The 25,836-nt window shown below is 28.4% G+C and overlaps 3 protein-coding genes across 3 annotated transcripts; 1 reads left to right on the forward strand and 2 right to left on the reverse strand.

Moving 5' to 3' along the window:
• Positions 1–950: 950 nt before the first annotated feature.
• On the reverse strand, positions 951–7,086 carry LOC145185868 (solute carrier family 15 member 4-like). The gene is made up of 5 exons (XM_080061909.2): positions 5,852–7,086; positions 5,048–5,222; positions 4,412–4,637; positions 2,008–2,172; positions 951–1,739 (listed from the first exon to the last, which is right to left on the reverse strand). The coding sequence occupies exons 1-5, from the start codon at positions 6,646–6,648 to the stop codon at positions 1,423–1,425; spliced, it is 1,680 nt and encodes a 559-aa protein (XP_079918035.2). The 5' UTR covers positions 6,649–7,086; the 3' UTR covers positions 951–1,422.
• A 2,496-nt stretch (positions 7,087–9,582) lies between these two features.
• Positions 9,583–10,524, forward strand: LOC149891655 (uncharacterized). The gene has a single exon (XM_090077974.1). It carries the CDS (start codon positions 9,583–9,585, stop codon positions 10,522–10,524), a length of 942 nt encoding a protein of 313 aa, XP_089934100.1.
• A 3,190-nt stretch (positions 10,525–13,714) lies between these two features.
• On the reverse strand, positions 13,715–23,548 carry LOC145192072 (transient receptor potential cation channel subfamily M member 3-like). Its single transcript, XM_090078915.1, has 16 exons — positions 23,292–23,548; positions 22,950–23,114; positions 21,527–21,854; positions 20,946–21,253; positions 20,675–20,741; positions 19,843–19,949; positions 19,331–19,678; positions 17,199–17,419; positions 16,552–16,935; positions 16,018–16,168; positions 15,709–15,840; positions 15,379–15,627; positions 15,091–15,268; positions 14,835–14,961; positions 14,400–14,590; positions 13,715–14,155 (listed from the first exon to the last, which is right to left on the reverse strand). Exons 1-16 carry the CDS (start codon positions 23,469–23,471, stop codon positions 14,046–14,048), a joined length of 3,246 nt encoding a protein of 1,081 aa, XP_089935041.1. The 5' UTR covers positions 23,472–23,548; the 3' UTR covers positions 13,715–14,045.
• Positions 23,549–25,836: the final 2,288 nt, after the last annotated feature.

Raw genomic sequence — 25,836 nt, forward strand, 5'->3', positions numbered from 1 at the left:
CATTTGAAGCGGGCGGCAGTTAAATACAATTTAAAACAACGATTTCTTTTTAAAACCTACCGAATAAAAATAGGTAATCTTCTTTAGTCTTGACTAAGTCCAAATTTAATTCAATAATAAATGAAGATATACTTTTTAAATGCTAAAATTATGATGACCAAGTATATTGTACCACAGAAATTTGAGATTTTAATGTTTGAATAAGAAAATTCAACATCGATTTAAAACCTTGCTCCAAAAACTTTGATTGTTAAATTTCAAAGAGTTATGAGACTTGGCTGTGACGTAAGTTATTTACTTTAATAAAATAACATTTCCAACTCTTGTCTTAGGACCCAAGTCTTTAAAAGGGGTGCAGGAACTGCGCTTTTTAAGTGGGTTTACCATTATTTTATGCTAAGAGTCCGAAAACTTGAGTCCCTTACTCTTCAATCAAAGATCAATTTAAATTATGAACACTTCTAGTTAAATACCGGTTTTGTTCTCGGTCTATTTGTAAATCGTTCAAATGTTTGCCAGCAGTATTTGCAAAATAAAAATAATTTTGATTGAAGTTCTGTTATTACACTTTTTGAATAGTTTCAACTCTTTTTAATGAGACGATTCCGAAAACGATGCTGAAATCTTGTGTGACGTGTTTATTTTATAAATAAAGTGGACATTTGCTACTTGGGATTCAATAGTTTGAAAACAATTTTCAGCTCTTTGAAGAGTCTAGGAGAGAATCGGCAAAGTTTTGTATAACTCTAAAATTTCCATAACTCGGCAGCGAGTTGTAAACGAGTTGTAAACTCGGCAGCGAGTTGTAAACGATATATTGTAAATTTCTTCTCTGTTCTTGTTAAAATGAACGATTGAAATCATAACAGGAAAATATTCAATTAGAATTTATAGAACTTTAATATATATTTTAGAAAAAGGTGACCTTAGGAATTAAATGCCAACACAAATTTCAGTTAAACCTAATAGAATATAAAATTCTGATCATTTTAATAGCTCTTTACAATCTTTTAAAACCAATAATACAAAGAAAAGATAGTTTGAACGATTCCATTTACACAAAATCGTAATTTATTTAAAAATAAATATTTCAAATAATCTAATTTTTTTTTCTTCTTTTCTATTTTACATATTTATAACCTAAGAAACGTGCAACGTTTTGAAGTTGAATGAAGCAAAGCTAATAAACAACAAAACAAATCGAACTACCGGATTTACTCATAAGATAGACAATCGAAAGCTATTCAAAGGGAATATGATGCCTCATGTGTAAAAATACAATATGCGTAGATAGAGTAATAAATCAACAAAAGAAAAAATTAATAACAAATCAAAACGAAAAAAATTAAAAAATTTTTTTTTTAAAAAGACCAGAAAGGAATAGAAAAAGCTGCCCATTTCCGAAGGAAACTTAAAATAAATTCATAAAATGGAAGGTACCACATCAGAAGGATTTTGAGCTGTACTGGATACTGTAGATTCATGAGGTACCAAAAACATAGTAGAATCTTGGTGAGACAATACTACTGTGAACAAAATTATTGCAATGAGAGCCACGCCAGATAAAGAGTAAAAATAACCTACTGCTCCGTAGCCTTGAAAAAAGTTTTCAGATGGAAAAACACCAGCGCAAATAGCAAACAATGTCAAAACATTCCCCATGGCAACCATAATGTAGTATACGCTTGTGATAATTTTTTGAAATTTATCAGGGCATAGTTTACATGCCAAACCCAAGCCTAGAAAAGAATATAAATAAAATGAAACAATTAAACTAGTTTTTCAAAATAGTTTCCAGTTTTCTTAACCTAAATAAAAAGAACACACTTTAGTAGTTGAAACATTTTCACATGACTAAATTGTTTTGCAAAATTTTTTTTGCACCAATCAAATCACATTTAAAAAAAAATCAAATAATTAACTGAGAACTTTTATTTTCTTGCAAAAAGCAGAAAAAATGCTGTTGCTCATGAAAAATTTGTGAAACAAACCATGTAATGATAATACCTGTTAAACCAACAAGCATTTCACTCATACCAAGAAATAAAAACTGTGGTACAGCCCATAACAAATGTACTCGTGGAACATAAGCAATGCTTGCTTTGCTTATCATATGAATCTTAGTGCCTTCATTATGAGCATAATATTGCATGAAAAACTGCAGCGTGCCAGCTAAAAATAATTTTTAAAATATTTAAATGCGCTTACTTAAATTCTTTATCTGATTTACAAGAAACTAAAATAAAACTGCTAAAATAAAAATTTTTACATATCAAAAAGAGAAAAAAACAACAATTAATTGTATTTAATGATTAACTAAAGATATTCAGATAAAAGAAGAACTTGATGTGTTTAATTTTAACATGGCAAAGGTTGTGTTAACTTAAGGCAATGTTTTTTTTCTACAATTTTTTTTGCTCTAAGAATCCAAAAATTTTCTAACTCAAGTATGAAGTAGAAAAAAGTTATGTATTTTATAATTGTCCATTAGCAACTGAACTATGTATAGTCCTAGTTGCTGATGGAATGTCAAACTACACAGGGTGTCCCACTTCTCACCATCCTCTCTTACTACATTTTGCAAACTTCAAATATATTCAGATGGTTGTTCTCACTCACTAACATAACAGTGTAAACTTTCTTTATATTTAGGTTTTGAGATAAATAGAAAATTATATAAAGATTCTTTTGGTAAATATGCACCTAAAAAAACAAAGCCAAACATGAAGCAAAATATGAACTTATAAGCAATAGTTTGATAAGTGACAAAAAAATAAAGGTATTTTTTTTTTTTTTTTTTAAAAAAAAAAATCTGTTTTGTCCTAATTAAAGAATGGCTTGCATATGAGATATGAAGATTGCATATGAAGATTTGATTTTTTTTTTATGGTTTGTATGAGATAGGAAGATTGCATATAAAGATTTGAGTTTGACATATTTTTGGTTTGGCAGATATTGACTTAATGCTTCTTAAGAAAATTATTCTAACATAAACTTTTCATTAAAATACCAGACCTAACCATATAATTCATAGTAAAGAATAAATCAAAAGATGCTCTTATTCTACTATTCAAAAAAGGGCAAAAAAAGGGCAAAAGAACGAGGCAGCACAGCAGAAAAAGTTGAGAAAGTTGAATAAAGCCAATTGCCATTAGAAAAAAAAAAAAAAAAAAAAAAAAAAAAGAATGAGACAAAAAATATTTTAAGTTTAATTATTTAGTTAAGTATTTTTATTAGAGTTATTAAAAAAAATTTTTTTTGGATAAATTTATTTTTAATTTAGTAAAAAAACATTTGAAGTTTAATAACTTAACTATTATATTTAGAAAAGTTTATTTTAAAAATAGTGCTTTGAGTTTAGTGCACATGACATTTAAAACAAAAGGCTAAAGCCTGTCAAAGCTAAATCTTGAGTCATTCTCATAACCTTTAACCATTCTCAATGAATAATCTATTAACAACCAGCATTAATACAAAACAAAGAGCCTTTTAAATTCCAAAGAACAGCGCCACCCTGGAGTCAAAGCAGAGGCATTGCAAATAAAGCCTCACAAAATTTATTTAGTTTTTCCTAGCATAAGCAGAAATAATAAAATTTGGCAATAAACAACTCTAGAAAATTTTCTAACATAAGGTTTAGAAAATAAAGTATGCAATTAGGACTAGCATACATAGTTAACCTAACAATTACTTTTAACTACAACTAAAGGTTAATTTTAACTACAAATTTCTCATGATTAATTATACTGGCTTTTATTGGACTGGCATTTAACTTGGATGGAAGTGAAATATAGAATACTTTTGGTAATATATCTAATGATATCATAATTTTCTGGTTTGAGCTTCAATAATTTATAGTAAACAACAAAAAGTTATGATGAATATTCCTACATAAATTACATTTGAAATTTCATTTTTTAGAAAATATTTTTGTAGTTACATTTTTTTCAGCTACAGTGAAAAATTATTGGATTAGAAATATAAGTAAGGCTGTTTACAAATTCATTTTTTACATTTAAAAAAATTATTTGTTTAGAAATTGAAAACCTCTGAGTCAACCAAAATTTATGTAGGTAGGACACAGGTGCACCATAAATGTAAATGTGTTTTATAAATAATTCATGATAATTTGCAGTTATATTGAATTTTGTTAGTCTAGAATTTAGTAAAATGTTCTAAACACAGTAAATATTTGTCTAAAATTATTTAAAAGAAACTTTGAAATCTTTCTAAATAAATCACTAATATCAGTTAGGCAGTTTGTATTAGCCAGTTGGGTAGTCAGCTGTAATAAAGAAGGATAACATCTGAGATTTGAAATAGCTTATAATGAAACTTGATTGTAATAAGAAATATTTTGAAACTTTTGATTAAGCAATATAATTAGATGCTCAAAAAAAAATCTGCATACCTAAAAACATAGATATAAGTGCACATATCATTCCTACAATAATCCTCCATTTTGTAGGGAATCGATGACCATTCCTACGAAGGGCAGGATATACAATTTTTTCAAGTAACTTTACAAAGGAAAGTACAGCAATGATGTTAACAAGTGCAATCCATGAAACAGCAAGAGTGACACTCCCAAATGAATTGTCAAGGTGGAAAGCTTGATAAATGAATGTACTATAACCCTGGAATAAACACAGCAAAAATAATTGCCTAAGAGTCTATGAAGATAGATTGATGCAAAAAAATAAGTAAACTTTATTGTCAAATAAAAAAGTCAGTGACTAAAAAGGTGTGTAAATAATTGATTTCACAGAACCGCCAAATTGTACATTGAATCAGGAATTAAATCAACCTGACATGGTCAATTTTTAGTTTAACAATTATTTCAATGTCTGACTTAGAAGATGAATATGAATAATGAGCTCAATCCAACAACAGCTTAAGTTACCTAGTTGTATTGAATCTTTATCAATTTGAGCTATAGTATAACAGCTACATCTATAATCTAACAGTCTGGTCAAATGTCTTTGTAAAAGTAATAATTCGAGTTTAATACTATGTAAAAAAAAAAAAAAAAAAAAAGATACGTAACCTGTGCATTGCATATCCAGTAAGGAATAAATGACATAAATATTTGAGACATTTTAAAAAATGATTTGGCTTCTTGTACAAGTGCATCAGAGTATGAGCCTCCAAACTTTGTTTTTGCATAATCAAGCCAATGCTGAGGAGTACCCTTCACACTTGAAGAACCATCAACCGCTTCACTGATTGACAAAGAAAAATAAAATATATTTCAACAAGCTGTATTAAAAGTAAAACAATAGTAAAACAATTTTTTTTGCTAATTTTTACATTTAGAATATTTTGCTATATTCTATATGAATCTTAAAGGATACCAATAAACTGATCACAATCATTTATTATGGTAGCTTAAAGGATTTTTCAAGATTTCCTTTTTTTACTTTAACCTGACATTTCCAAGTTATTTAAAATCTAATTTAAGAACTTTCAGGTAACATTTTTATGTATGAGATAAATTATTCAATAGAAAATGAGATCTTCATATATCAGATCAAATCATCATGGGTTTACTTAATACACCCAAATACAACTTCTTCCTTAAATCTATAATGTAGACAAACCCAAAAACTATTTAACAAATAGTAATTATAAATTTTAGAAAATTGACTGGATTTAGAAGGTTAAATTTTCGAGATTTTTTTTTGGTTTTAAAAATTTAGCTATTTTTCTGAGAGAGTTCTATAAAATTCCAAGACCATTTCAGCATTTTCATTAAATTTTATAAAAAAATCAAAATTATTCCAGGGACTGAGATTTTTAAGGCCATAATTTTTCAGGGTTATTTTTTTAAAGCAATCTTAAAAGGACTTACCTCTTGCTGCGCTGAAATAACTCATCCTTTACTTTTTTGCTTTCTTTAATGAGCAAATATAAAAGCTTTATACTGTCTTTTCGGAGATCACCTTGTTTGACAAACTTTGACCATCCAATCATAAAAGAAACAATTCCAGCAGCAAGAGACACACAACATAATCCATAAGTTACTTCAAAACTTGCAAATTCAGCAATTCCAAGCAAAAATGCTATTAAAAACAAAGCACCTAAATGTCCTATCCAATACAACTTATCTGTATATACTTGTAATTGCTCAGGAAAATGAGTTTTGGAGAACTGTTCATGACCAAAATCACCAATTAGTGTTTTGCATAAACTTTCTCCCAAACATATTAAATAAAGAGGAACTAAAATAACATATTTCAAAACATTAATATCAAGCATATAGTGCGAGAATCCAGATAAAAGAGCAACTCCACTGATAAAAAAGCCAAACCCCATCACTATAGCACTCTTCTTTGGCAAGAAATCATCTAATAAGTTTACTGTTGCTGATGTAAACCATGATGAACATGAGAAAATAAAATAACCCACAAGTGCATATTTTGTGCCACTTTGTAGGTAGATGCATAAGTATAGCACCAAACTTGTTACTATTGTTGTATAAACAACTTTCTGAAATATTTCTGCAAGTGTAATAGCTGAGTAAATACTTTTTTTTTGGGAAATTATAAAATGATCAACTGTTGAATCAGCGACGTTTATCGTAGAAGTAGTGAATAAAGAAGTTTCTTCAGTGACTTGATGATAAACCACTGTTTCGCGACGACTCATTTCCTTAAATTCATAACCTCCCAATAAACACAGCACTATATACTCACTAAATTTATAATATTCATCTAAATTTATAACATCCCAATAAACACGATACTACATACTTACTTTAGATAAGAAACATTCTTACATATATACATGCATACGCATTTTGCAAAATGTAAACACTGGGTTTATTTTAACTTTTAATTTAACAGAAAAACCTCTTTTTAAAACATTTACCTTTTTTAAATTATTATTAAAATTTAATATTTCCTCACAAAACTTTTGATATTTATAATAAAAACTTTTAATAATTCTATTTATACTTTTAAAGTGTTTTGCGGTTAAACTATTTATTCTCTGTTTTTTTAGGCTCTAGTTTTTTTTATATCTACTGTTCTTTTGCAGTGTTTACAGGGTGAAATTTAGGGTCAACGCACCGCATCGATTCGGTACTGTGAATGCCGTGAATGCGGTTAACTCGGTGCGGTCCTCGTAAATGTGAAATAACTTCATATACGGAATGGAAAGTATTCCCGAACCAAGTGTCATCGACAATGAGGTGACAAATTTTGTCACTGCGGTGAAAACTCGGCGATCAGATGTGGTGAGCATTAACTTTAACTGCGTCTGTGCGCCAAGGTGTGCAGTTGGTTTGGCGGATTAACCTGTTTTACGCTAAAAATTACAAAATACTCTTAGAAAAATCTGGGAAACAGCGTTTTACAGAAAAAGTTTTGCTGTAACCGATTGCCCACCTTTTAGCTCACCAATCATCATAATGTTGAACATCCAACTGAAGTTGCATAGCTGTTAAAAGGCCAGCAAGGACAGAAACGTGAAAACGACGAGGTATATGCAAAGATATAAGACACTTTGGGCCAACATGAAAAGTACGATGGAAGTAAGTACGTGTGTTTTTTGTGGTTTTTTTTAAATTTTTTAAAGACTTCTTGATATGAAAGTGACATTTTGTTGCTGTGGTTTTTGTAGTTTTCTTTTCTTTTCATTTTTATTATTTGTGTTTTTTTACTGTGAATTTGGTTGGTCTTTAAGTATTATGTTATATGTAGGTTTCATTTTAAAACCATGGTAATAATATTTTGGTTTAATATCATCATATTTATGCATTTTCTTTAAGAAATTAAACTTAAACTTTCTCAGAACAGCTTTTTTACTAAATGATGCAACAAATTTAAATTTAACTAAATTTAAATTTATTGCACCGTTTGTTAACTGATGTTCACCGCAAAAATAACTGCATTCGCCGTCACCGCACCGATAATGTGGTGACAAAGTAAATCTTTGAACCGCAGTTGCCGGCAATGCGGAAACAAAATTTCTTTACTGATCATCGTTTACCGCATTGATGGTGTGCGCAAAGCCTTAGCGTGAACAGTTTATGTGGTATGAGGAAGATAAGTTTATGTGGTATGAGGAACAGTTTATGTGGTATGAAGAAGATGCTCAAGGGCGTAAGAAAGGGTGAAAGAGAACCCACTAAACTTTAAAGAAAAAAACGGGGGAGACGGTTGAAAAATATTTTTAAATATCTATAAAATACATTTTAATTACTATCTACAAAACTTACATTTTAATTACGCGATTATGGGACGAGTCACGTTGATGGTTTTTTTTTTTTTGCTTTTTTCTAAAAGATTACAAATATTTTTATAGCGGAAATCAGTTAAATGAAGTTTGTCAAGACTCGAACTTTTATCAGTATTAAATTTTTTTGAGAAAAACTTGAGACCTCGATGAATATTCTAAAGCTTACTGCAAAACAACAGCATCGCGAGAATTTTCCAGCTAAGTCTCCTGAGCTCTTTTGATGTTATTTGTACCTTGCACGGATTGTTTGATATCTGACTTTCAGGATTCAAGGACCAAGCTTAGTTTGTTATGGAATCTGATACCAAGGTTTTGCGATCTGAAAACCACAGGTATGAGATGCCACATAACTTTTTAGATATATAGGAAGATATTGCAGCTAAACTAGTAGTGTTATAAGAGTCAAGAGATGGATGCACAGGTGGGTTACTGATGCCACTAAACATTACATCCCATTCAACGCTATACCATGAAAAGGAATGATCCAAATTCACAATAGAAGTTTTCCACTTGAAAGTTATGCTCACGGAGCATAATTAAAGATTTAAAAATCATGCTTATTTATGAGCATGATTTTTAAATCTTTAATTGAACGGCATTCGTGCATGCTTACAGGATTATCTTTTTTTTTTTTTTTCAAAAAAAATTTCTAAAGAAAATTCTAAATTTCTTAAAAAGAAAATTATTAATTTTTTAAAAAGAAAATTTCTTAAAAATTCAAAAAAAAAATTTTTTCTCACGTACGAAGTCTTGAAAGGATAGAGCGTAATGCGATAACACTAGTATTTGCTAAAATGACAGTAAGCATCTGCGTATCGAAGCTTTTTTGTTACGATACAATACGACACGATGTTTGGATATTCGTAAATCAACAAATAACGATACATCAATACGTTACGATACTAAACGATATTTTTTACTTTTTCTGACCAAAAAATTTATCTTTTTTAAAACCTAACTAACAGTAATAAAATTACTGGCGCTAATTTACTTTTCTACCCCCCTATTTTTATTTTTGATTATGATAGAGAATTTTATCCTGATTAAGAATCGTATAAAAACATACACCTGAAAACCAAAGGAAAGTTCTCTAATTTGATGTTGAAGTGTCAAAAAAATATACCAAAAACGCTAATATTCGCCATCTTTTTTTACAACACTTTAAAATTTCACTATTTAATTACGCCGCCTGGTTTCTGTAGTTTAAAAGTAATTAAAATTCTCATGAAAATTCAGAAAGTATTCATGAAAATTCCGATGCAAAAAATTTGCAAAAAACAAAATGTAATTATAAGACTCTCTCTATAAGAAATGTTTCTTTATTTCTGTTTTAAAATTAAAATGGCGAATGCTAGACGACCGACTATTATTGAATTTGATAGCCTTAATTTACCGGAAATTGGTCGCAGGTTTAAAAACAATAATAACGAGTGTATCCGTTGGTGCAGGGAGTTTGGTTTACTTGCTATCAATATGGTCAGTCCTCGATGTAACATCCAGTGCAACGAACAAAATAGTGATAATGTCGATGGAAAGATTTGGAGATGCATGCAAAAACAATGCAAAAAGAAAATAAGTATTCGTGTTGGGAGTTTTTTTGAAAGATCTCAACTGAAACTTTGGCAAGTAATAGGTATTACTTATATTTGGACTCGTAGCGCCGGAAAAAGTCGTGGCCTTTCAGTAGAAGACATTCAAAAGGATTTAGAAATTGGTAGCAATAAAACTGTTGTTGATTGGAATCAATTTTGTAGAGACATTGCCGTTACTTATTTCCTTAATAACCGTGTGCAATTAGGAGGACCAGGTTCAATAGTGGAAATAGATGAATCACTTTTTTCAAGAAGGAAATACAACCGAGGTAGAATTGTGGAAGATCAATGGATTTTTGGTGCGTACGATATAGCGACTAAAGAAGGGTTACTCATTCCTGTAGCGCACCGCGATGCTGCAACCTTACTACCCATCATCATACAATGGATTCGTCCTGGAACTGAAATATGGAGCGATATGTGGGCAGCATACCGAGGTTTAGCAGCGCAAGGCTTTCAACATGGTACAGTAAACCATACTTTACATTTTGTTGATCTCGCAACAAGTGTTACAACAAACAGGGTTGAGGCAATGTGGCAAAGAAGCAAAGCCAAATTTAAAGCTATGTTTGGGCCCACAAATCGAGAAATGATTCCCGATTATTTGTCAGAATTTATGTGGGCGCAACGTTTTAAAGAACATTCTTATTTTCACTTTTGGAACCAAGTTGTAGATGAATATCCCGTTTGAATAATATTTATGTATATTTTGTATATTTTAGATAAACATTTGTTTATCTAAAATCATTAATATACTTTTAAAAAAATCTATATAATCTGAAAATAAGAAAAAAACTTATTGAAATTCGAAGTTTTTTCAAGAAAAAAATACTTAAAAAGAAAATACATAACAAATTTCTCTATAAAATGTTTTAGCGAAATAAAAACCGGGCTATAAAGTTTTTTTAATAAATAATTTCATGTTTACTGCATGAATTATTAACTTAGTAGTTTTGTAAAAAAAGATGGCGAATATTAGCGTTTTTGGTATATTTTTTTGACACTTCAACATCAAATTAGAGAACTTTCCTTTGGTTTTCAGGTGTATGTTTTTATACGATTCTTAATCAGGATAAAATTTTCTATCATAATCAAAAATAAAAATAGGGGGGTAGAAAAGTAAATTAGCGCCAAATTACTGACATATACACTACTTAACTTTAAAAAGAAATGAACAAAACTTTATCTGTAATTTTGATTTTTTTAATTATTCAAGATTTGAGACTTAAGGCGAAGCAAAAAACAGCAAAAAACAAAAACAACAACGTTTTCCTTGATAAATTGTTAACTTGACAGGTTAATCATGTTAAAGGTTGTGTTTGTGATTAAATTTAAGAAAAAGATTAAAAGTTAAAACTTAATCTCAAAGACAATTTTATTGAAATCACTAATCACCAAATGGCATATTTTATAAGTTTTAAGCAGTGAAGTAAATCAACACCACCACAAAGGGAATGAGCTAATTTAATTTAGTCGTCAATTTCAAGCGCCGGTTTAAGAACCGAAGTAGGAGATTTCTGATTTTAAGCAGCTGAATCCTGAGAGTCCTTGGTAGGAACCTCTTTAAACAAATCTTCTTCTTTTTCTTTTTCATCCTGACTGGTTAGAAGCCACCATTTGATCTGGACCTTAGGGTAGCTTTGTTGAATGTACACAATTTTTTAACTTTTTGAAGCTGCAACTTTGTTCTTTTATGAGAACAATTGCACCACCGGCACTGAAGACTTTTTCTGAAGATTCTGAGGAAACAGGCACACATAAACATTTTTAATCAGCTTGGCAGTCACAGGTGCAGGAGCTTTTTCCATTCCTACATTATAGAAAGGATCATGTGATCTCATGCCAGAATAGTTGCAGTCTGCCAACTTGCAAATTGCAGAACAATATTTACACTTTGAAAAAATGTCAGGTTTTCTACTGACTTCTTCCTCAAAGTGATTCCAATTTTCGGTCCTTGGCCTTAGCATCCTTCAAAAAGTTGTTTTAGAGCTAATTTAAACTAAAATTTAAATATCTTTCTTCAAAAAAAAAAAAAAAATTTTTTTTCAAGAGCCTTATTTTGTTCGTCTTCATATTTTAAAGAGGTTCCTAAAGCTTGCTTTTTTCCAGAAAGTTTTTAAAAACGTTTTAAATACAATTAGCTGCGACATTATATAATTATCACAAAAAAAAAAAAAAAAAATTTCTTTTTTAAAAAATGAATAATTTTGTTGACTGTTTGTTTTTATTTTAAAAAAAATAAATAAATAAACAAACAGTGGATATGTCCTTCTAACCGGCTAAGCTGTTTTTAACAACTTCATCTTAAAAAAGGCATTAAAAGAATTTCATTATGCGTCTTATCCTTTGAGAGAAAGTTCTTCGATATGAGCGTGTGGTATCAAAATTGTTGCAGAGGAAAAATGCTGACCTTTGCATAGCACTTGAACTTCTGGGTGCAGCTACATTCAACTAGGCTAATTCTACGTAGGGATTTTCAAAAAGCTTGCTTAGAGGCAAGAGGATTTTCTTCCAAATGGAAGGTAGATGTACAAACTTCAAAATAAAAGAAAAAGGATTTCAACTAAATTTTTTCTCTGCAGCATGTTGTAAGTCATTTCCGGTTTCTATTTCCCAAAAATTTAGCGTAATCTTTTAATAAAAAGCTCTCTAAATTAATTGCAGTTTTGTTGAAAAGTACAAAGACGATATTTCTAATGACTAACTTATTCCTGCATAATTCTGGTTATGTCATTTATAGTAGTTTTTTTACTGTAGTTCATTTGTGTAAAATACGTAAGAAATTTTTTAAGTGTGTCATTAAATAGCCACAGGCCAACAAAAACCTGAACCCGGACACCCAACGATCTCGCTACGCTACTGAGTTTAGGCAACTGATTTTTTTTTTCTGATATCATACATCGATAGGAAAGTGTTAAAAATACTACGGAATCTAGTGGAACCCAAGATTAAACAAATATAAAAAAAAACAAAACAACTCGAGGTAAATTTCTAAAGATCTTAGAAACAACAATCTAAAATCAAAATGGCAGTGTTAAAAATGTTACCAATTACCTTAACCATATGCCTTCAAATTAAATTTTGAACTGTTTTTACTCATATCAACCTTAAGAGAGTGACATTAAAGCGTGCATTTTGTGTGCGAGTTTCGCAATAAAAATAAAATTAAAAATCTCAGGAAAACATGCAGAATCCTTAAAAATTGGTGAATCTTTAAATATTAATCAAAATGGAATTCATTTTAGTCTTCTGATAGTATAAGTTACATTATAACTCAATTTAATAGTTTCTTGCAATTATTTTTTTGGGGGGTATTTTGCCAGTTTTTTTAGATTTTAACTTACTGTGTGGCCTGATTAGACCTCTCATTAGGCGTAATCGCTTTGAAAATTTTTCCCTTCTAAAACAAAAAAATGTTAGCATCGGCGTTTCATTGCTCGGTTTTTAGTGAAAAAATCTTTTAATGTAAATTGAATTTTCTGAAGTTTAACAAAATCAAACTCTTTTTGCGTTTAAACACAGCAATTTTGGTGTGACAAGTTTTTTACATAAATTTACATAAATTTATTTAAAACTTGTTATAAAAATAACTTAAACGGTTTTAATCAATTAGAACTTCCGCGTAATGTCTAGAAAGCTTGAAGCAAAACAACATCAGGAATGCGAGGTGTCACTTTTTTTTTTCTAAAATATTAAAGCTCTCTATATTTAATTATATAAATTGTTTTAAACTCGCTTTTATTTTAAATCTTCTTAATGCTATCATTCGGATATGTAGCAGCAAATCCCCTAGGGTTTTACGCCCCTCGCCACACCGATTATTCAGTGAATGCCCCGGGCATCTCAATTCCTTAGATTTGAATCCAAAAATCAATTTCAAATTCTTTTTTGATTGCAAATCTTTTTTAACTATAAATATTTTACAATGATCAAAATTAAATAAAAAACAAAAATAGTGCATAAATAAGGCATTACAATGATCAAAAAATTTAAATAAAGAAAATATAAAAACACTTTTACACGAAACACGAAAAGGAAGATAAAAAAATAAAGCGATGAATATTTTTTTATCAAGTAATTTAAGGAGAGTAATTAAAAAAGACAAATTAAGAAACAGAATAAAAAAATATAGAAAAATTTCATATTAAAATATCTTTCACATAAATTTGTTTTAAAAAAAGTAAAAAAAGTTACACACAACTAAAAAAACTTTTAATTTGATTTATCTGCTTCAATTTCCCCTTTTTTTCTGAGAAGGAAAGACTTACATTCGTTTTCAAATTCACTCACATCATCAAGTTGTTGCTCCGTCAAGGTACGTTCTAAGAAAAAAAAGAAAAGTAACAATTATATCGCATTTTTTAAAGATTGAATAATCATTAGAAAAACATTTCTCATTCAATCGGAAAATATCCTAGAAACTGTTATACTCTTTGAAACAATCATGGCAATAAAAGCATTGTTGATGATGATGATTATGTGATGGTGACGACAATGATGAAGATGATGATAGTGAAAAATAATGATACTACTCACAAAAACTATAAAAAACAAAATCTTATGTACTTAAATGCTTCTCCGGTTGCTGTGATCGACCATGATACAAATCGTTCAAAAAAACTATTAACATGTAAATATGGCACAAAAGTATAAATGGAGGAATCAGTGGTGGTCGGTTAGAATACTCCATGATCAAGCTGTAACGTTCGAATTTCCAGATTTGTTCAGAATTAGATTGTACTTCTTCATAAGTATTGCTAAATGATGCAAAAAGGTCAGTTAATTTAACAAATTAATGACATATTAATCTTTGAGAAGTAAGGTCTTAAATAAGTTATTTAATGATTTAACATCTCAAAGCTTCAAACTAGTTTCTACATACATTGTACAAATTAAATCTAATATGTACAATGTATGTATAAACTAGTTTGATTAGTTTAAACATAAATGACTTTAAAAATATCCTTCAAAAGATTTTTTTTTTGAAATTATTTTTTTTACTTAAAGATAGCAATTAAAAGATTGAGGAGCAAAACATTTGCAATCAACAGATAAGATCCCAGAAGTATCCAAGCAATTGGTTCAGAATAACTGTTAATTACTGGTGTTCCAAAGCGTGTACTATTATCTATAAAAAAAAAAAAAAAAAAAAAAAAAAAAAAAAAAAAAAATAAAAAAAAAAAAAAAAAAGAACATAAAGAAATATTTAAATACTTAAAAATTACTTAAGCTTGAAAGAAACCATTATTGCACTAACCATTTGAAGGATCCCGATCAATAAAAAGTTCACCATAGATATTAAAATAGGGGTGAAATATTGCATCTATAAACATTTTAGCTCCACCATCTTGTGGCTTCAGTATTGAAATAGCAGAAATACCATATGCAACAAGAAACACAAATAGTATCAGTAAGAAGTTCACCATATCTAAAAACTAAAGTGGTTGACATGACAATAAATAAAAAGCACGATTTTAATGGCTTTAAAACATTCATAAAACCAATTTTTCCTCTAATATAAAAAATAAATGCAAGAAATAGATACCATTTTGGATATCATAACCACATAAGGACCCAGTGCTTGATCCACATAAAAAACATTTAGTAATCTTATCACCCACATCCCCGCATCTATGGCATACAAAACATGTGCAGCATCTAAAGTTGTTTGATTGAATCGAAGAGCTAGTCCAACATAAAAGACTAATAGTGCTGCCCCATCTAATCTGTTCCAATAACTAGACCACCAATTAGAAATTTTTTCATTGAATGTTAACGCTTCATCTTGTATAACCTTTTATTATTTAGAAAGCATTAGATTAAATTAGGAAAAAATGCAATCATTTTACAAGAATTTGATGTATCATAAACTTACTTGACGTATTTCTTCAATAGTCAAGGAACCAATGTATAAAACTAAAATCCATTCTGCAATTGATGGTGTTGTGGTGTCTTTTTTAACCATTGAAACATATGCAAAAAAGGCCAAAAAAATCAAGTAACCAAACTAAAATACAGAAAAAAATTCACTAGCAAAAGTTTAAACAATGTACTAATAAAATAAGTTTACATTTTTATAAATAACTGAAAGATACTTTCTTTTACAAAAATAGAGAAAAAAAAAAAATTGAGTATAACAAAATAAAAATGCTAATGCAAAACAATACTTTTTAAAAAATCTTACTAAATTCGACACGAACTTTACAACTGGAGTTTGAAAGTAGAAACTCTTTATTTTAGCAAAAGATGACATTTCAACATCTACGGGTTGCTCTTTTGGAATTAAAATTGAATTGTAAGATACTGGGTTACTCTTTAACAATTGAGTAGAATCACTAGAGTTATAAAATAATAAAAAAATATTTGATATGCATTAACAAATAAAAAGTGTATGCTATAGGTTTTTAGAGATTTTTTTACCATAGTTTGCTTACAACATTCTACAAATAAAAACCATCTGCAGAATTTGCAACTCCATTCTAAATATTCAGCAATAAGTAACAACAAGAACTTAGTTTAACTTCTTTAAAAAAAAAATTTGATAAATTTTAATGAGATATAACTGTAACATCAAAAGAAAAAAGAACAAGTTGGTATGTAAACTAAAAAAAATCAGTTCCATATTTAAAAAACGGTTGTAAAATGATCAATTTATCATTTTAAGAAATGTATTTTTTAGTTTCATAAGAGCTTTCAAAAAAATATTTTAATATCTTACTTCTCAACTAAAGCAGTTTCTTCAGTTTTAATACCATTATTATCATTTAATGATAGCAAATTATATTTGGTTTCAGCTGCTGGTTGTTCATGAGAAGTGTCTTTGAGAAACTCAAATGTGCAAATATATGGAGGAAAAAACAAAGCTATTATCAATTGTATACGAGATATGTCAGGATCTTTTATAGATCCATTCCAAACTTCATTCATGATAGTCTGGACAGCATTGTGGGAAATAAATTCTTTATGATCCGTTAACACAGCCAAACTTAAACAAGTATGGGAATTAAACTGCAAAGAGCTGCTGGTAATAAGTTGCTCAGTTTTCTCTCTATCTGTTTTAAAGCATTGATCTAGCAAGTCTGTACAAAGCTTGCGAAAAACTCTAAAAACATAAATTTTTTTACATAGCTTTTTAGATATAGCACATTTTTTACAAGACTTACAATAGGTAGAATGTTAATATGTAGTATTTAAGCTATTTAAAGTGTAAATTAAACTTTTATGACTAGTAGAGTATTTTTAAAAAAGAATCACATTTTTCAGAATTATTACATAAAATTTATAACTAAAAGAAATACATTATTTTATTTTTTCCTCTAGATTTAGAGTACTTTTATCTTTACTTAAGATAACTTAAAATCTTACAAAATATTTTGCTCAACTTGAAATGTAATATCATCAGGAAGGTCATATCTTCTTCCCATCTCTGCTAAATAGTTATTGATTACAATGCCAAAAAACGCTTTTACTAAACTTTCCTCTTCAAAACTCCACAAGTAAAGAGCCATTTCAGGCATATTGCAGAGCAATGCAAAAAAAAACAGCTCTTTATATGGATATTCAAATTCTTGTTGGCCTGTGTTTCCCTGAAAAAAATATTGATAAATATTTCATAAAAAAACTTACTCCCTATATAGTTATTAACAAAAAATAAAAAAATAAATACATATAATAAATAAATATAGAGACCTTGTACTGAAATAACTGTGAAATGAATAAACGAAGTTTTAAGAAACATAAATTATGTGCTACAAAAGCCTGGAGCACATTTTACTAATTATTTTCAAAATAACTTGAAAATAATTAGTAAAATGTGTTCCAGGCTTTTGAATCATGAGAAAGATTTTAAAGAACTAAAAAGTAACAAGTTTTTGACATTGAAAATGACTTTTTAGTTAACAATTCTTTCTAATCTTATAGTAAATAGCATTTTAAATAGGGTCATAGAAATGCGGTGTAACATGAAGTTATTTAAAAACTATTCTGCATCATAAACAAAACAGAAAGACATAACAGATAGTCACCCTATTATTCATCTATAACCAGAGTGGTTCAAATTGTTCTGAAATAACCACAAAAATTCATACTGAATAACCAAAATTTTACAATTAATTCTTTTTATGATCATCTTTCTGAACTTCAACAAAGCAACCACCTTGTGTATAGAAAATAATTAAGAGACAGTAAGATATGTAACATAATTAACAAGATGAAAGATTTAGCCCAGTTAACAAGATGAAAGTTTTAACACAGTTAACAAGACAAAAGATTTAACATAGTTGAGATGAGAGATTTAACATAGTTAACAAGATAAAAGATAAAGCAGTGAACAAGATGAAAGATTTAATGTAGTTAGCAAGATAAAAAAATTAACATAGTTAACAAGATGAAAGATATAATTTAGTTAACAAGATAGGAGATTTAGCATAACAAGATGAAAGATTTAGCATGGATAACAATTTGAAAGATTTAATGTAGTTAACAAGCTAAGAGATTTAACATAACTAACAAAATAAAAGATTTAACATAGCTATTGAGTTGAACATAGCAAAATCATTATATAGCAACAAATATTCATGTGATATTTTATTATTTTTTTTAGTTTTGAATTTTGTTAAATTATGATCATTAAATAAATAATATATTTATGTCAAGCCTAATATGTAAGGAACTTGTTTCAAAGACTTTTCTACAAAGTCCTACAAAATTCTACAAACTCATTAAAGATTTTCAACCAAAGGGTAATTTATTACAACTATTAAAACAAGACTGTATTACAGCTTAAATAATGGGTTATAGATTAAATCCAATTAAACTTATTTAGCATTTGAATTTGAAGCTAGAGTTGTTAGGCACATTTAAGAAAAAGTTTTTCAAATCCATTTTTTAGAAGAAAAAAAAACAAAACAGGGAAAGATTGACTGATCTCATTTCTTAAATGTAACACAGATATCAATGCAGAATCCAGAAGCTACATATTTCTGCCATTTGTTATCATAATTTAAATAAATTCTACAATAATGTCAAATCTTTGTTTCAAAAGATTTAGTTTTTACTGCTTTAAATATAGAATCTAAATATATTCCAGAACAAGTTATTGATAAAAAATAAACTCATCAAGTTTCAGGCGATAAAAATTTTGAACAAAGTGTTAAAAACTTTTACTGTATTGAAAAAACCATAATCACTCTTAATAGACACTTTTAATGGAAGTTTAAAACTTTCATAAAGGTTTTGTCTTATTTGGGTTCAATCTGTGAGCATGACGATGTTAGTAAAAATTAATAATATATTATTAAACTACCTTCTAGTATTTCTTTTATTTCAAAGAAAAGCAGCGCAGAAATAAATTGATTATTTCTGATTAGATCTCTTCCTTTTTTTTTAAATATAACAATTAAAAATTACATAGAATACATTTGTAGCTGCTGTTTAAGAGTTTTATAACTATAACTTTTATTAGTACTCTTACTATAAAGAAATTTATAAATAATTACCTCTATGAACACATCAGTTTTTCTCCTCATGAAATCTGAACAAGCATCATTTACCACACTTTTGATTTTGTTTAATGATATTGAAATAGTCTTAGTATCGTATTTCTCAAAACTACATAGCAGCTCCATAACTTTTACATACTCTCCAGAGGCTGGTAAATAATCACCTTTTTTAATTGAGTGTTTAAGTATTGAGTGAGCACCTTTAGAGCGATAACCATAGAGAAACTCAAGTACATTTGGTTTCAATAAAGCTTGTATACTGATTCCATAGTTAAGAAACAATTTCACAAATTCAACTCGATCCATTGCTAAAGCCATGATCATTGCAGAATTAAGGTCTTTTTCCTAAAATTCAGTAGTTAAGTTAGATCATTTCTTTTGCAACTTTAAGTTAGAGCATAAAAGTTAAGTATAAGAAATACTTTGAAGCATAAGTGGGAGCATTTAAGAAATGAAGTTTTTAAAAGTTAAGATGAACTCCTTAAAATACTTAGGACTAAATAAAAGACCTCTTGCTCAGTTTGACTACACTGTGAAATACAATCCTTCGCAAGATCAGAACGATCCCATAACAAAGTCAGTTTTAGCTGATCATATAATGCTAACTCTCTACCTCCTATAAATAGTTAAAAAAAAAAAAGAATAATTTTAACAAGAACAGTTTTTGCTTAGAACAGTTTTTGTAAATGCCCAAAACAATTTAAGTTTTGTGATTTCAGCAAAAAATTTCCAGGGATTTGACATCACTGGAAAATGTCGAACAAGTTTATTGTAGTATCCTTTAAAGCTCTTTCATAAGTAGATTTCAAAAAAATATATTTATATGATTAGGTGATTGAAGCAGTCAGAAAAAGTCTAGTAAAAGATCAATGTATTTAGTCAAATCCACCAAAAAATTCATTATTTGATATGCATTAATAAATAAAAAGTGTATGCTATAAAAAATTTAAATTGCCACTCATGGAAATCATTTTGCTTTTTAAACTACTCTTAATGTTGAAGAAAATATGAAAAACTTTCTGTTGAAGAAGAAAATATGAAAAACAGGTTTCTCATAATTAGGTTTCTTAGAATTAGTTTAAAGATTAAGAGACTATAATTGGGATGGGACAGCTTCCCAATTTTCAACTAGCAAAAGAAAAAAACAAAGAATTTTGCCAAAATCACAAAACTTAAAATGATTTCGGGTATTCTAAATATTGTCTAAATGAAATTTGGTCAGCACCATTGTTTTATCATGTAGCATATTTTAAAAAATACCCTTAAAAAGAGTATTATAGTTTCGTTATAAATTAAAACAAAAAACCATACTTAAGCAAAGTAAAAAAACTTTTTAAAGACCTCTCAAAAGTGCTTTTAGAATGGCTTCATCTACACCACTTTTTTTTGACATTTCAAACAATGTAACCTAGTTATCAAAAACAAAATAAAAAGAAAAGATGGCAGTGACAGTTGTTAAATAGAGAAAAATTAAACTAGAAAATGTTAAAAAGTAAAAAATAAAGCAAAAAAGCTTTACAGTATTTAAAACATTTTCAAAAACATATATTTAAAAAATTAATTAAATATTTCAAAACATTTTATAGAAAATATATAAAGTTTATTTACTAACATAATCTTTGTTTCTCATGCAATCTAAAACAGCTTTGTAAAAAACCATTTGCTTTTCTTTGCTCTCTCTTTTTAATTCAGGAAGAAGTTCTACTACCTTGTTAAACAACAACTTGTCATAGCTACTAGCATCATAAATGGCATCAACATCTACCACCCTATTATAAGCATAAGCAAGTAAATCTGCAGCACGACCACTACCAACAATGACCACAACAGATAAAGGTGGCTCTTTCATAAGAGCTCCAAGCACAGTATTAAGTGTTCCTGGTCCACCCTCTACAACCATTAGTACAGATGGCACACCAGCTGTAAGTCAACAATTTTATTAAATTGTAACTAACTTCTCAAAGAAATGAAAAAAAAACAAGACAAAAAAAAACAAAAACTTTTTTGATGATGCTTTTTAACCTAAAATTCAAAGAGCAAAAATAGTTAAACTAGTTAACTATGACTTTCAAACTTGTGTTTTGTACTTTATTTAACTCCAGATTGGATAATACTTACAAGTTGTTAAAAACTATATATATTTCTTGGCAGTTTTTAATTATCCAAAAAAGATTAAAATAGTATAAGATATACCCTCTTTCATAATATACTCTTCAATTCTTGATCTTAGAGGAATTTCTACAGCAAACTTTCCTGTAGAACCATCATCAACCAATAGATGATGAGTGTGATTGTGATCTAAAAATGCACCTCTTTGTACCAAACTACATGCAACCTGGTACTCAAGATTCCCACCTATCTCACCATCTTCAGCAGTTAATTTACTTGCATTTGTAACTATTCCCCATGTTGCAATACCAATGCATGCTTTTGTTGCTCCTTGTAATGCTTCACCTACATGCTTCATGACACCAGTATTTGTTCCACCAGTTATGACCCATGCTCCAGGTGTTTGTGCAACCTATGAGTAATAGAAGTGGTGTATATATAAAAGCATAGCTTATATTTATCATAGGTAATATTTTAAAAACTTGTTTTTTTTACATCTTATTTTTGGTAAAAAAATATTTAAATAAATGGTAATTTAATAAAATATGTTTTATGATTCTTATACAAGCACTTAAACGGGTTTACCAATGAAAGTTATTTAAATCTAAAACTTTTTTTCTAAATTGCTTCTGTTTATAATTATGGGAACTTTATTGTTTGACCCAGATAATTTATACCAAAATACAAAATTTTTTTCTCAGTACATACTTATGCTTAAACATGTAATTTTATGGATGCTGAGTGCTTTTTATATATCTCGAAGAGTCTTTTATTTCTCAAAAGTCAAAAATATTTTGAAATTTAATGTTTTATACATAAAAACTTTTTTATTTACACATGAAAAAGTGACGATTATCTGCATGTCTTAGAGTTTTTATTTAGCATCTACTAAAGGTATCCAGCCTTTTTTTATCACAAATTGGGCATAAACATCATTACAATAAACTGAGACTCATATATATGTATCTGTGTTTTTTTTATTTAAGGCATAGATGTAAATCTAAAGCATAACGTTATCAATCGTAATCATCAATTCTGGAATATAAACAGAAGACTATAAACACAAAGACTATATTCTATTAGTTTGTTAAGCATAAAAGAATGCATACAAATATATTTTGGTGCTGCAGTTGTAATTTAATTAAACAAATGCATCAGTATTTAATAAATAAAGTTTGATAAAGTGTTAAAATTTTAAACAAATAAATTTCATAATGTATTACAATTTTGAATACATTTAGCAGAGATTTAATATTTATATTTTTTTCTTCTGTTTGCTAAAATTGCCAAAGTATTATAAAAACGAGCAATTTAGAAGTAAAATTACAAAAAATATCTTTTTTTATCTTATTCACTTAATACTGATATATTTGTTTAATTAAATTACAACTGCAACACTAAAATATATTTGCATGCATTCTCTTATGCTTAACAAACTAATAGAATATAATCTTTCTGTTTATTGCAAAAACACTATTAAAAGGTAAAAATTAAAAAAATAATTTACTTTTACAAGACCAGAAGTGAACTGGTTCTTAAGCCCTGGATTTAAACTGAAACTTTTTGCACCACCAGTGACTGATATCAACAAACGTGGCTGCTCCAATTGCCAAACTTCCTTCAAAAGTTTAAAAATATCCGAGGCTTCTGTATTTACACCAACTCTGGCAAACTAAAAGAAGTATCTATAGTGTCATATATAACTATAAATAATTTTCTTTAAACTGATTCAAAATAAACCTAAAAGATATTCTTGCTACCACCTTATTTTCCACCTTTAATATTTACAAATCAACCCATTGATTCTAAGCAATAAAGTACAAACTTTTTAGAAAGTAAAATACTTTACCTTGGCTGTTGCTCTTCTAGTTGCACCTTTAAATTGAACTTTTCCAAATGCATTAGTTGAGACAAGTCCACCATTCTGGTCTGGTATCAAAATATTTTTTTTAACCCAGCCAACCAGTTGATCTTGTTCCACTTCAGTCTTAGCATCAGTGGAATCTAAGTTCAAGTTATAGTCCCCCATGTAAAAAGATTGAAATCACTTGTATGTACGGATTATACTGTACAACCTGAAAAAGAAGTTTAAATATTATAGTCTATATATATATATATATATATATATATATATATATATATATATATATATATATATATATATATATATATATATATATATATATATATTAATATATACATGTATGCATATATACATATATGCATATATACATATATGCATATATACATATATACATATATACATATATATGTATGCATGTATATAAGTTTAAAATCTTTCTTCAAAACAATTAATCACAAGTTTATTCATTCATGAATTTTAAGTGACTTTCTTTCCAGAACATGATTACGATTGATAACGTTTCGCCTCAAAATTTACATATACGCCTTATAAAAGACAATGGAAAGACGGCCTTTCTCTATTGTAGTTTGTTGACTATTTGACGAATGGGTTTAAAATCTATTTATAAATAGAAAAGAATAAGGGTTTCGATTTTTTAATTCAAAAAAGAAGATCCATTAAACGGCTGAGTGCAAAAAGGATAACTTTCAAATTTCGTATTTCTGGAATATAACCCTTTTTCTACTCAGCTGTTCCATTAATAGTAAGAATTTTAAAATAGAATAGGCATTCAAGGACTATTTCGAACAGTGATTGGTTAAGAAAAGAGAGAAAAACTTCTGATTTCTCGGAAATGTGATACTTGGTTTTAAGATGTTCGGAATTGTCTAGTATCTCGCAAAATTTTAATTATTTCTTTTCCTTCCAAGACTTAATTAAGGTATTAAGTAAATGTTACAAGAGCAGACAAATATTTCAATTTATAATTGCTTTAATGTTTTGCCTACACTTTATCTTTCTCTACAAATATTTTGGGTTCCACGGTAGGTCATTAGGAGGTGTTTCCGAGAATTTCTTTCCGGAAAAATTAAACTTGAAAATTCCCGAAGTCAGGGAACCCGGGAAAGACTTTTCAAATTTCCCGCACAATTTTTGGAAATTTCACTATTTTTTTTTTTTTTACCGCAAATCAAAATTGTTGCTAAATATTTTTGTTAACTTTTTAATTTGGTGGCGTTCTCTACTACAGTCCTATTCATCGCGTAGCAGGATTTTTTTGTGGGGGTCTATTTTTTACGGCTGTAGAGAACTATTTCTCCACGTTCAGACTAGTTTTTAAAAGAGAAAATGTTGTTACATGATATAATGTAAATAAACTTATATTAGTTAAACGTGGAGATTTAGAATTAATTTAAAATAAATAATATATATATATATATATATATATATATATATATATTAAATTTCAGATTAAACCTTTATATGCCAAAAAAAATGTCGTGTGTATGCTTGTCACAGTAATTATCAAAGTGAGAAAAAATATATATATCGATTGAAGCTAGTAAAGTATTAGTGTATCGATTTCCAAGTGATAATGTTGAGGGTGAAAAATGGATAAAAGCTCTAATTTAGTCGTTACCAATAATACTTTTATCTGTGAGTTACATTGGTCTCCAAATTTTGAAACAGTTACAGTGTGTGGAGGAAAACGTCAACCAAAAAATGCTCCATCTGTTTGGTTGGGAGCACCCTTATCTCAGGTTCCAACTGCTGATCCAACTCAAAGAACAAACATCAGATCTTTTAAGTGGCATTAGAAATGATGAGTTAGACACATTTCTTAAAAAAGATAAAGCTACTTTTTGTGACAAAAACAAGTTTATCAATATAAGTGATCACCAATACTCAATAATTGTTTATGATAGATGCTTATATTGTTAAATAATCTTTAAAATGTTTTAATGGAATACATTTGTACTTAAAATTTATGAAAATTTTAGCTTTAAAACATTTCATAATGGAGTTAAGTGTAATATTTCTGGTTTAACAATGAATCAAATGAAAACTGTTGATCTGTGGTCTAAGTTTGATAAGATACTTCAGTTTTTTAGCTCCATGAGAACGGACAATAACAAAGTAGTTATGCGACATATTTTAGTTATGGGACCAAAAATAATTGGAGATAAAATTTACACACCAGACATAGTTATAAGCTCTTTTGTATATTTTTCAACATCAAGAGCATTATATAATTGTTTGAGAAGTTAAATCTGTTTCAACACTCACTTGTATTACTTCAAAAATTGCAAATATTAATGAAAGCAGGTTTGTATATTCGGTATTTAATTCTCTTCCAGATAAGCAATATTTATCATGCTACATGATGGAATATATATTTAGAAAATTTAACTTTACCATGTAATGGATCTATTTTTGGTAGTTCGAAGGATAACCCAGTGGAAGCTAAAACATTGTTAGGGATAATGACTGTTTCTATATATAGAGTCCAATGGTTTTAATTCAAATAATG

The sequence above is a fragment of the Hydra viridissima genome, unplaced genomic scaffold, assembly GCF_058129835.1.
Source record: "Hydra viridissima isolate aposymbiotic clone 2 unplaced genomic scaffold, HvirCarnegie_v1 scaffold_2, whole genome shotgun sequence".
In the NCBI taxonomy this organism is placed as follows: domain Eukaryota; kingdom Metazoa; phylum Cnidaria; class Hydrozoa; order Anthoathecata; family Hydridae; genus Hydra; species Hydra viridissima.

Excerpts from the sequence above, each read along its gene's own strand:
- LOC145192072 (XM_090078915.1), bottom strand. The coding sequence starts at position 23,471 with ATGGGGGACTATAACTTGAACTTAGATTCCACTGATGCTAAGACTGAA. Across the intron at positions 15,628-15,708 it reads CTATTGAAGAAATACGTCAA|GTTATACAAGATGAAGCGTT; the intron begins GTAAGTTTATGA and ends AAATAATAAAAG. Across the intron at positions 14,962-15,090 it reads TGATCGGGATCCTTCAAATG|ATAATAGTACACGCTTTGGA; the intron begins GTTAGTGCAATA and ends TTTTTTTTATAG.
- LOC145185868 (XM_080061909.2), bottom strand. The coding sequence starts at position 6,648 with ATGAGTCGTCGCGAAACAGTGGTTTATCATCAAGTCACTGAAGAAACT. Across the intron at positions 4,638-5,047 it reads ACTGGATATGCAATGCACAG|GGTTATAGTACATTCATTTA; the intron begins GTTACGTATCTT and ends TGTTTATTCCAG. Across the intron at positions 2,173-4,411 it reads ACTTATATCTATGTTTTTAG|CTGGCACGCTGCAGTTTTTC; the intron begins GTATGCAGATTT and ends AATTATTTTTAG.
- LOC149891655 (XM_090077974.1), top strand. The coding sequence starts at position 9,583 with ATGGCGAATGCTAGACGACCGACTATTATTGAATTTGATAGCCTTAAT.